This window comes from Hippopotamus amphibius, chromosome 3 (assembly GCF_030028045.1).
Source record: "Hippopotamus amphibius kiboko isolate mHipAmp2 chromosome 3, mHipAmp2.hap2, whole genome shotgun sequence".
NCBI classification, from domain to species: domain Eukaryota; kingdom Metazoa; phylum Chordata; class Mammalia; order Artiodactyla; family Hippopotamidae; genus Hippopotamus; species Hippopotamus amphibius.
In genome coordinates, this window is record NC_080188.1 from 56,746,061 (window position 1) to 56,758,308 (window position 12,248).

General features: G+C 34.8%; 1 protein-coding gene across 7 annotated transcripts in view; it reads left to right on the forward strand.

Annotated features, from left to right (window-relative positions):
• Positions 1-12,248, forward strand: part of PTPN13 (protein tyrosine phosphatase non-receptor type 13) — a 204,806-nt gene that overhangs the window by 70,507 nt on the left and 122,051 nt on the right. For all 7 annotated transcript variants that reach the window (XR_009052687.1, XM_057727746.1, XM_057727748.1 and 4 more), the window contains one exon: positions 9,564-9,742. Coding sequence is in view for 6 of the 7 variants with exons in the window: in XM_057727746.1 (XP_057583729.1) it covers positions 9,564-9,742 (179 nt within the window). In the remaining variant the exon portion in view is untranslated. The remainder of the gene's footprint in view (positions 1-9,563; positions 9,743-12,248) is intronic.

The window sequence follows — 12,248 nt, forward strand, 5'->3', positions numbered from 1 at the left end:
TATTTCTGCAGCTGTTTCTTTAATGCTGATCCGGTGGCCAAGGAGGTTTGCTTGAAAAGGGGGGCAAATTCTTAGAGATCTGCTGCCTTCTATCCATATTGTCCAGCTATTTAAGCCCTATTGCTTTGAATAATTATGACCAATTTAGTTTTACTAATGGATTACATACATATATCACTTTTGTTAAACTCAGATCTCATTAGTGTTTTGGAATTACCTCAAGAGTCTTGCAAGTACATAACAAAACTGCTAGAAGCCTAACTGATGCGTAGCCATACCAAGATTCCAGTGGTTGTGGTTTGGATAGGTGGCCTGCTTGTGTTTAGTGTTTAAAAAAAAGAAAAAGAAAAGAATGTGTGTGTTTGTGTAAGTAAACGTCATCAGTGAGAGTCTTTTACTTAAAAGTAAAAATGCCTTTTCCTATTCTGGTGAAGAAAAACTCATATATATCAATTTAGACTGACAAGTTTGCATAATTTTGTGTTATCAGAATGCTGTAAATTCTGTTACAAATAAACATTTCTAAAACTGTATGCTCATACTGTAGTTGATATGTGTAAATTCAGATAATTTTTTCATCTAATAATTCATGTTATACCTAAAGATAATGACTAGGTACAGTAAAACCAATTTCACTCAGTAAGTACAAATTCCCTTGCTTGTAAAATTTTAAACTAAGTTCTCTAAATTTGGAATCTATGTTAACTAGAAATGGCATGCAATAAATAGAACACTCATAGAAGATATATTCCCTGAGGAATTAAGGAAAAAAATAGCTTTTAGGGTACTTTGTATCTTAAATCATCGGTATTTCTAGTATGACTTTTAGGTAAGATATGCCCGCAAATCCCTAAAGATCTAAAATACAACAATTTGAAAAGTCGATTTGTTATTCTGAAACAGTACTTGTTATGCTCCTTGTCTTCCATTGGGTGGAGGGGGAGATAAATAGGTGATTGAAGATGAACTTAAGTGGAGACTTTTCTTAGGTGTATTGTCTGCATCTGGTATCTTCAGGGTTTTACTAAATAATAATGGTTGCTACTTTTGTATTGTGCTTTCTGTGAGCTAGAAACAGTTAAAAGTGCATTAAATCTCCACAATAGCTTTGTCTATTCAGATGAGGAAATTGAGGCACAGAGAGGCCAAGTAACTTAAGATCGCAACGTAAGCTACAAATGTCAAACCTAGGATCTGAACCCAGGGATTCTGGCTTTAGTCTGTACTCCTAACCAATGTGCCTTACCGCCTCCCTTAAATAAATGAGACTGTATACTAAATTAATGAAGTCAGATGATAAAAGGAATGAAATGAAGCTGACACTTTGATATATTTCCAAATCTCCTAGGTGAATTTAGAGATTTGGATGCTTAGCAAAGTCTGGGACCTGCTATATCAGAATATAAATTCTTGAAGACCAAAGGCTTATTGGAGTTTATTAAATGCTGTTGGATGATTGGATACATCAAGAAAATTTACATGATGTAAAATATCTTTGAAGAGACGATCATTGTCAATTTATGTTACACAGATGTCTTAATTCCAATTATAATACACAATTTTATTTTCAGAAAGGGATTGCTATTCCATTGTTTCATATTAGAGAAACTGAAGTTTTAAAAATTAGTAACAAAATTTATGAGGAAATAATAAATTTTTAATTAGGAATCAATTTGGAGCGTAGACTATAATTTCCAATGAATTTTTTTTTCTTTTTGTAGTATAGTTGATTTACAATGTTGTGTTAGTTTTAGGTGTACAGCAAAGTGATTCAGTTATACAAGTACATATATTCATTCTTTTTTAGATTCTTTTGTCATATAGGTTATCACAGAATATAGAGTTCCCTGTGCTATATAGTAGGCCCTTGTTGGTTATTTATCTTATATATAATAGTGTGTGTGTGTGTTTATCCCTCTACCCCCACCCCCCATGTGTTTCTCCTTTGGTAACTGTCGTTTCTTTTCAATATCTGTAAGTCTTTCTGTTTTGTAAATCAGTTCATTTGTTTCTTTTCTTTTTTAAAAAAATTAGATTCCACATATGAGTGATATCATATGGTATGTCTTTCTCTGTCTGACTTTGATTAGTATGATAATCTCTGGGTCTATCCATGTTGCTGTAAATGGCATTATTTCATTCTTTTTTATAGCGAAGTAGTATTACATTGTGTATTTGTACCATATCTTCTTTACCCATTCCTCTATCCAAGGACGTTTCGATTGTTTCCATGTCTTTGCTATTGTAAATAGTGCTGCAGTGAACTTTGGGGGTGCATGTATCCTTTTGGATTATGGTTTTCTACAGATATGTGCCTAGGAGTGGATTGGTGGATTATGTGGTAGTTCTATTTTTAGTTGTTTTTTTTTTTAAGCTCTTTATTGGAATATAATTGCCTTACACTCTATTTTTAGTTTTTAAGGAACCTCCATACTGTTCTCCATAGTGGTTGTACCAATTTACAGTCCAACCAACAGTATAGGAGGATTTTCCCCTTTTCTCCACACCCCCTCCAGCATTAACTGTCTGTAGACTTTTTGATGATGGCCATCCTGACTGTTATGAGGTGATACCTCATTGTAGTTTTGATTTGCATTTCTCTGATAATTAGTGATGTTGAACATCTTTTCATGTGCTTTCTGGCCATCTGTATGTTTTCTTTGGAGAAATGTGTATTTAGATCTTCTGCTCTTTTTTTTTGATTGCATTGTTTGTTTTTTTGACCCAGAGCTGTATGAGCTGTTTGTATATTTTGAAGATTAATCCCTTGTCAGTTGCTTCATTTGCAACTATTTTCTCCAATTCTGTGGGTAGTCTTTTCATTTTGCTTATGGTTTCCTTTGCTGCACAGAAGCTTTTAAATTTAATTAGGTCCCATTTGTCTATTTTTATTTTCATTACTGTAGGAGGTGGGTCACAAGAAATATTGCTGCGATTTGTGTCAAAGAGTGTTCTGCCTATGTTTTCCTCTAAGAGTTTTATAGTATCCAGGCTTATATTTAGGTCTTTGATCCATTTTGAGTTTATTTTTGTGTGTGGTGTTAGAGTGTTCTAATTTCATTATTTTACATGTAGCTGTACAGGTTCCGCAGCACCACTTATTGAAGAGACTGTTTTTTCTCCATTGTATATTCTTGCCCCCTTTGTCGTAGATTAATTGACCATAGGTACATGAGTCTATCAGGGCTTTCTGTTCTGTTCCATTGATTTATATTTCTGCTTTTGTGCCAGTATCATGGTGTTTTGATTACCATAGCTTTATAGTATAGTCTAAAGTCAGGGAGTCTGATTTCTCCAACTGTTTTTTTTCTTTCTGAGGTTTGCCCTGCCTATTCAGGGTCTTTGTGTTTCCATACAAATTTTAGAATTTTTTGTTCTAGTTGTGTCAAAAATGCCATTGGTAATTTGATAGAGATTGCATTGGATCTGTAGCTTGCCTTAGGTAGTAGTCATTTTGACAATATTGATTCTTCCAATCCAAGAACATGGTATATCCTTCCATCTGTGCCATCTCCCATTTCTTTCATCAGCATCTTATAGTTTTTAGAGTAGATGTCTTTTGTCTCCTTAGGTAGGTTTATTCCTAGGTATTTTATTCTTTTTAATGTAATGCTAAATGGGATCGTTTCCTTAAGTTCTCTTTCTGACCCTTTGTTATTAGTATATAGGAATGCAAAAGATTTTTGTGTATTAATTTTGTATCCTGCAACTTTACCAAATTTATTGATGAGCTCTAGTAGTTTTCTTGTAGCATCTTTAGGATTTTCTTTGTCTAGTACCATGTCATCTGCAAATATTGACAATTTTACTTCCAATTTGTATTCCTTTTGTTTCTTATTCTTCTCTGATTACCTTGACTAGGACTTCCAAAACTATGTTGAATAAAACTGGTGACAGTGGATATCCTTGCCTAGTTCCTGATCTTAAAGGGAATGCTTTCAGCTTTTCACTGTTGAGAATGATGTTAGCTTTGGGTTTGTCATACATGGCTTTTATTATGTTGAAGTAAGTTCCCTTTATTTCCACTTTGTGGAGATCTCTTATCATAAATGGGTGTTGAATTTTGTCAAAAGCTTATTCTGTGTCTATTGAGATGATCATATGGTTTTTATTCCTCAATTTGTGTGGAATGTGTTGTATCACACTGATTTGCAGATTTTGAAGAATCCTTGCATCGCTAGGATAAATCCCACTTGATCATGGTGTATGACCCTTTTAATGTATTGTTGGATTTGGTTTGCTAGTATTTTGTTGAGGATTTTTGCGTCTATGTTTATCAGTGATGGCCTGTAATTTTCTTTTTTGTGTGATATCTTTGTCTGGTTTTGGTATCAGGGTGATGGTGGCCTCATAGAATGAGCCTGGGAGAGTTCCTTCCTCTGCAGTTTTTTGAAAGAGTTACAGAAGGATAGATGTTAACTCTTCTCTAAATGTTTGATAGAATTCGCCTGTGAAGCCATCTGGTTCTGGACTTTTGTTGGGAGTTTTTAAATCACAGTTTCAATTTTAGTACTTGTGGTTGGTCTGTTCATATTTCCTATTTCTTCCTGGTCCAGTCTTGGGAGGCTGTATCTTTCTAAGAATTTGTCCGTTTCTTCTTGGTTGTCCATTTTATTGGCATACAGTCGTTTGTAGTAGTCTCTTATGATCGTTTGTATTTCTGTGGTATCCATTGTAACTTCTCCTTTTTCATTTCTAATTTTATTGATTTGAATCTTCTCCTTTTTTTTCTTGATGAGTTGCAGTGAATCTTAAACAATTTATCACAAAGCTTTACTATCAAGAAAATGTTAAAATAAAGGGGAAATATTCTGAACCGTGTTGTTTTTTCTGTTTGTGCATTGTTACACCAGATGACTGATTTAACATTGTGTGTGTGTTTGTGTATTTTTATGCACACGTGAACTGAATTTTAGAGGGAATTCTCTATCACAGAATGACTTCATCAGATCCTTCAGAGTTTGAAACAGTGGCCGCTGCATAGATTTTTACCAAGTACTATAATAGAACATATATGTGCTTAAATAGGCAAAGGGACTTTTCAGGTCAAAATGGTTTTGATGTTGTTCTAAATGTTTTAGATGATTTCCTGATACTTTTGATTGTTTTGCCTTATCATGTTTGTTACCCAGTTATGATCATGTCTCTGATTTTTATACTGTAATTAGAAGGCCAAAAAATTAAATGTAAAGGACAATGTAAAGGAAATGGTAAGATCCCTCAGTCCGGGAAACTGTAAGTATGGGGCTTTGTTTAAGGAAACATTGAAAAGAAGCTCTAAGATGTTTCTCTGCATATCAAATTTCTGCTTATTTCTAACTTTCTTTAACTGCTTGAAATTTGATTAAGTAACTTTTTCTGTGGAATGTTTGTAAAAATCTTTAGAATCATTTAAGTACTGGAATAAGTTTATATCAGATTTACCTATAAATAATAATAGTATTCTTGAGGACAGTCATCACACAACCAAAACATTATGGGACACCAAATTACAAGCTTCTGGAATTCAATCTTTAAATATTCTTTTCTTAAATATTCTTTTGTTAAATCCTTCTTTGAAGGATTTTGAATACATTTGCTTTAAATTTCTTTCTTTTAGTTAGACAAGGAGGGTGAATTAAACTGATTCTAGCCATGACTCTAAATTTCCTCACTTGAAGGTTTGCATAACTGTTTACAGTTATTGAAAAATATATTTTGTGGTTTGTTTTCTAAAGAATAAAGCTCTTAAATGTCATGTGTGTTTTGGGAATTGACAGCAGTGTAGTTTCTTGTTACAGCTGCTTTAGCTTTATTATAAGACTTAAAAATCATATTTGAAAACAAAAATACTTGTGTCATTTCTTTGTATGTGTGTTTTTTAACAAGCAGAAATATGATTCACCTTGATAATTCTGTTTCTCACTACTCTCTACCATTCCTCTGCTCAAAATTCTTGCTGTTCCTTGTACAAACTTAATTTCCTGACCACATGCCTTTGCTTTGGCTGTTTCTTCTCTTTGGAATCTCCCTCTTAACCATGGTCAAATCTTACTCTTCTTAAAGGGCCACATATATTTAAAAAAAAATTAATTCTCTCTTCCTTGTAACTGAAGTAATTTCCTTTTATTCTCTTTTAGCTACCTTATACTTTCTATCTTATATTTATTTATGAGTACATTTTATCTCCCCAATAATACTATGGACTCTATGAGCAAATGACTTGTAATTTTGAGAATATTATGTTTCAGTATATATAGTACTTAAAATAAGGTTATACTTTAGATGTTCAATAAAAACAAAGAAACAAAAACCTATTGTATACAGCAAAAGTTGAGAGATACAGTTCTTGTCAGAGTAGTAGTTTTGCTGACCTTCGTTGTGCTGGTAAGTGAATAAATCTCTTAATTTCAAAGTGATAAGCAAGTATAGATTACTTTCACCTTCAATAGTTTCTGTTCTGTGTACCCTGTCGAGGAGAGGGTGGGGTCAGTCTGTTGCCTGGGGTGAGGAGGAGAAGTGTAGCAAGCTCTTCAGGTCTGAGTGGATGCCAATACCAAGAATGGCAAGACAGGAATAGCGTTTAGACTTCTGGATGGCACTCATGCTTCTGTGTTAGCTGTGATCTCTAATAATATATAAACTCAAATGGTAACAGATATACCAAAAATCATAATTCTGTCCCCACATAAGGCTGACAGGAATTAGGTTTGAGAATCAGAATCCCAGCTTCCTCTCTTAGCTTCAGCAAGCTGGAAGAAAAGACTGAGAAAGAGCAGTTGGAGTACCCCAGGGCACTGTTCTTGTCCTTGATTTCTTTTCTATCTTAACTCACTTTTTGGTCATCTCATGCAGTTACAAGGCTTTCAGTACCATCTATTAGACCAGTGACTCCCAAAATGAATCCCTAATTCAGACCTTTTTCCCAAACTTGAGATCCAGCTCCCTACTTGATACCTACATTTGAATATTTAACAGGTATCTTAAACTTAATAGGCCCCAAAGTAAAGTTCTAATTCCTACCACTATCTCCTAGCCCCTATCTCAGCAACCTATGCTATTCCTACAGTCTTCTTGCTCAGTTGATGACACTCCATCCTTCCTGTTACTGACACCAAAATCTTGGAGTCATCCTGATTCCTCTCTTTCTCTCACTCCGTATCTAGTCTGCCAGAAAATTCTGTTGCCACTGTCTCTAAAATATACTCTCATTCCAACAGGTTCTCACTACCACTGTGGTTCCAGGCCATCATCATCTTATAACAGATAGTGCATTGCCTTCTGAATTGGCCTCCTAGTATTTGTTCCCTTTAGTTGCTAATTTGAAAGGAATTGAGCGTAGACTATTTTATTATGTCTGTGACGTGAAATCTCAATATTTTGAACAGCATCCTTTGGCAAAGAAAATATTGTTCTGCCTTGTTTGAGTTCTTCTCTGGTTGGATTTTGTGGTATTTGTGCGTGAGATACCCAAGAAGAAGCTTTGAAAAGACATTGTGTAAAGTGGCTATGAAAGGCAACAGTTATGATGATTCATTGAAACATATTTTGCCGTGAGAATTCTGAGTCATGTTCTTAGCAACTAGATGTGTGGTTGAATAGGAATGTGAGGACCACTGTTCTGTAACTCAGCTTCAGGGCAACATAAGATATGCTGACTGATTAAAGATTCATTTAAACACGTTTAGCTTCCTTGACACAGTTATTAAAGACATTTCAAATTCATAAGAATTCAGGAGAATGTATAGTTGGCTTTTTAATCTTCAAAGTAGAAATGAATTTTAATAGTTTACTTTTTAAGTCAAATTCTGATGATCAGAATCTTGACCATAGGTAGAGGTTAAAAAGTCAGAAAGGATGATCCACAAGAAGTAGATGATTCACTTCTAATAAAAGCTGTTTTTAGGAAAGCATAGATACTGTATGTTTGATAAACTATTCCATAGACTTCTGTCATTTTCTTATGATTTATCTTAGAGAGTAGTGTAACCCATTCAGGTTGAATAATCAGGGCATTGGCAGGCAAAGGCCTTCTGTGACTTTCCTGTAGAGATTTCTTGCGTCTGTAACTCAGTTTCATGTAGCAATTACCTTAAAACCTATTTTAATTTGCTTTTGAAATGGGAGGTCGAAATGAAATTCCCTCTAATAAGTCTGTGTGGTTGAACCTAATGTATAGCTTTACTTTTAGAGGAGGCCTGCTGAAATCTAAGGATTTTTTTTTTTTAATACTCTTAAACTGAGCTCTTCAGCACCCAATAGGGCAAACATCAAAGTAAAACAAAAGGGACTTCCCTGGTGGTGCAGTGGTTAAGAATCCACCTGCCAATATAGGAGACATGGGTTCGAGCCCTGGTCTAGGGAGATCCCACGTGCCTTGGAGCAACTAATCCCATGTACCATAACTACTGAGCCTGTGCTCTAGAGCCAGCGGCCACAACTGCTGCAGCCCGAACACCTAGAGCCCATGCTCTGCAACAAGAGAAGGCACCACACAGCCAAAAATAAATAAGTAAATAAATAAATAAATTTATTTTAAAAAAAACAACAAAATTAGAGACCACATTGATCACATTTGGTAGCATAGAAGCTGCCTGAAATTCTGCTAAAACAATGAACAAATGCAAACAAGACAATATACATCCTGATACAAAAAAGAGACTTTCATTATAGTTGGAAATTTTACTAATTCTAAATCTGATGAATTATCAAAGGAATTATTTTCTATCAGTTTCAAAACACTGTAGTCTAAATTAGAGAATCTTAACCTGGGATCCATATATGGGCTCTAAGAAGATCCATGAACACCTTTTGTTTACAAGGTTTTGTGTTATGGGCAGTTTTCTTGAAATGGTCTCTCAACCACAGTTTTCACCAAATCCTCAAAGGAATCTATGAACACCCCCCCCCCCCCCACGCACACAGAGACCCCCAAATGTAAGAACTTTTTTAAAATTAATTAATTAATTCATTAATTTGCTGCGTTGGGTCTTCGTTGCTGCATGAGGTCTTTCTCTAGTTGTGGTGAGCAGGGGCTACTCTTCGTTGCGGTGCATGGGCTTCTCAGTGCGGTGGCTTCTCTTGTTGTGGAGCTCAGGCTCTAGAGCACAGGCTCAGTAGTTGTGGCACACAGGCTTAGTTGCTCCGTGGCATGTGAAGTCTTCCTGGACCAGGGCTCGAACCCGTGTCCCCTGCATTGGCAGGTGGATTCTTAACCACTGCACCACCAGGGAAGTCCCAAAATGTAAGAACTATTGATTCTATTTCATGTCTCAATGTCACTGTGAGAAAATATTTGAACCAAGTATAATCTTATGACTGACAATGAAAGTTCTCTATTTCTAGTTTCTATGATCTGCCATCTGGTCTAAGTTTGTAAGACTAAGCCCAATCAAGGCATTGTTAATAATGTGAGCAGGAGTAGGTGTATGAAACCCACTCTTTTCATAACACGCTGATTTGGTGTATATAACTGCACATATATATGAATATGCTGGGATATTCATTTATGGGATCTGTAATCACTTAAAGTTTTAAGTATTTATCTTTCTTTTTTGTTTTTATCCTGTGTGATTACAAACCAGTAAGCATAGCTGATCCTGCTGCCCTTGGCTTCATCATTTCTCCGTGGTCTCTGCTACTGCTGCCGTCTGGTAGTGTGTCATTTACAGATGAAAATATTTCCAATCAGGATCTTCGAGCATTCACTGCACCAGAGGTTCTTCAAAATCAATCGCTCACTTCTCTCTCCGATGTTGAAAAGGTAACATTAAGTCTTTTTTGCTTGATTCTGTTTTTTGTCTTGGTGGGGTTAGGAAAACTAGACACTGGGCTACCCTACCTCAATCCTCTGAAAAACATCTATTGAATTTAAAATGATCGTGTAATCATTTATATGTGAAATCTAAAAAATACAGCAAACTAGTGAATATAACAAAAAAGAATCACACTCACAGATACAGAGAACAAACTAGGAGTTACCAGTGGGGAGAGGGAAATGGGGAAGGGGATTAAGAGGTGCAAACTGTTAGGTGTGAAATAGGCTACAAGGATGTATTGTACAACATGGGGAATATAGCTAAATATTTTATAATAACTATAAATGAAGCATAACCTTTAAAAATTGTGAATCACTGAATTGTACACCCATAACTTATATAATCTTGTACAGCAACTGTATGTCAATTAAAAATAAAATAAAATGATCACGTATTCCAAGAAGTTCATATTTAAAGAACTCCAAGTAGTTTTATAAAAATGTATGGATCTAAGCAAAAATATGAGAAAAATGTGAGCCATTATTAATTCATGTTTTAAAATACTTATTAAATGCCTGCTGTGTATAAAACACTGTGCTTGTGAGGAAGATACAAAAATAATTGGCCCTTTCTTCCTTCCTCCCTTCCTTTCTCCCTGCCTTTCTTCCTTCCTTCCTTCCTCCCTCCTTCCCTTCCTTCCTTCCCTCTCTTCTTTCCTACTTCCCTCCTTCCTTCTTTCCTTCTCTTTCTCTTCTTTTCTTTCTTTCTCTCTTATTATTTGTCAACTTGATAGTTTTACAGTAGCAACTGTCTGGTTTACGTTTGTTTATTGATTAAATTGATCTTATATATTTATAGCCATTTATTTTTTTATGAGTTTTTCTACGTTGCTTAAAGAATTTCAATTTTATTTTTAAGTCTTTGTATTTTATTTCACTTTATCATATGTGTGGAAAATATTTTAAAAGTTTGTTAATGATTATATATATATACACACATATATGTGTGTATATATATTTATCATTATGGAATTCAGTATTCAAGTTTTGCTTTGTGATTTTTCTATTTTTATAGTAAATGAATCCTGAAGTTTTATCCTGGAAAAAAAACTGGAAAATTGATTTTGATCAATGTATATAGAACAATCTATAATATAAGGCAAAATGGAATAAATGCTATATAGAGGGATAAAGTATCTTGAAAGTTTAGAAAAGAAGCAACTTCTAGGTTAGAATGATATTGCAGAGAAGGTAGCATTTGTGTTGGGCTACGAAGAGTGAGTAGAATTTAGAAAATTGAAAATAGGTAGAAATGGGGATTCTCCTCAGGGTTGCAATGATGTGTAATGCTGGAGGTAGGAAATTGTCCACTGTTGATAGGGGAATGTTTGGTCAGACTGGCTGGGCTGGAGCATTAGCTACCTGGAACACTCTGGTTGAAGGGAGACTATCAGTCAGAATGAAGACTTTGAATGCCAGAACTTGAGACTTTCTTCTGGGGCATATTTTTAGAAGAGTGATATGATGTGATTTGTCATTTCAGAGGGTAAGTTTGGTGAAAGTGGATAACTAGGTGAGATGAAAGATTATGTAGGAATCTGACTGGGGCACTTTAATAATCTAGGAGAAAGAACTAAAAATTATATAATGCCTTGGGACTATAAAGGTGAGGATGGTGGGGTTATAGTGGCAGCAAAGATGACAGAGTTTGACAATTGATTTGATGAAACAGTGAAGAAGGCAGTGTTTGTGATAGGAATATCCAGTTTGAGGATGGCAATGCCATTGACATCAGAAGAAGATTTAATTTAATTGTCAAGGCTCTGAAAAGAAATTTTGGAACAAATATATGTATTGTGTGTAGCAAGCTGTGACAATTTAGATAGGGAACTTTGGAGAAGTCAGAATTGGCTATGAATATCATTTCACATACATCAATATATATAAGTTCAAAAATTAACCTAGTAATTTCCTAATAGTAAAATTGTTAAATGAAAAAATATGTGCATTTAAAATTTTGACACATAGTTGACCCTTGAACAACACCAGTTTGAACCGCATGGGCCCGCTTACACGCATATTTTTTTTCAATAGTGAATACTGTAGTACTGCACAATCCTTGGTTAGTTGAATCTGCAGGTGCAGAACCACCAATATGGGGAGCCAAATAGGGACACAATAGCTATGAGGTAGGTGCTTAAGGCATTAGCCCTAAGAAATTTCCCATTACATGAGATGAAAAGGACTTTGTATAGTTAGAGTATATACAGTGTTGGTAGTTGTTATATATCATGAAGGTATTTATACTGGTAGTGTCTTATTAAACTGGATAGGATAGATATAGCTATTCATTTTTATTATTTAAATAGTATACATTCATTCTGTATGTTCTGTGTATGATTATAGTACACTTTTTAAAGATAGAGGGTAATTGGAATATTGAAAATAGGTATGGTGTATGTGTAAAGTATTTAACCCTTGAGTTTTCTGGATCTTAACTGAGCTTCAGGTT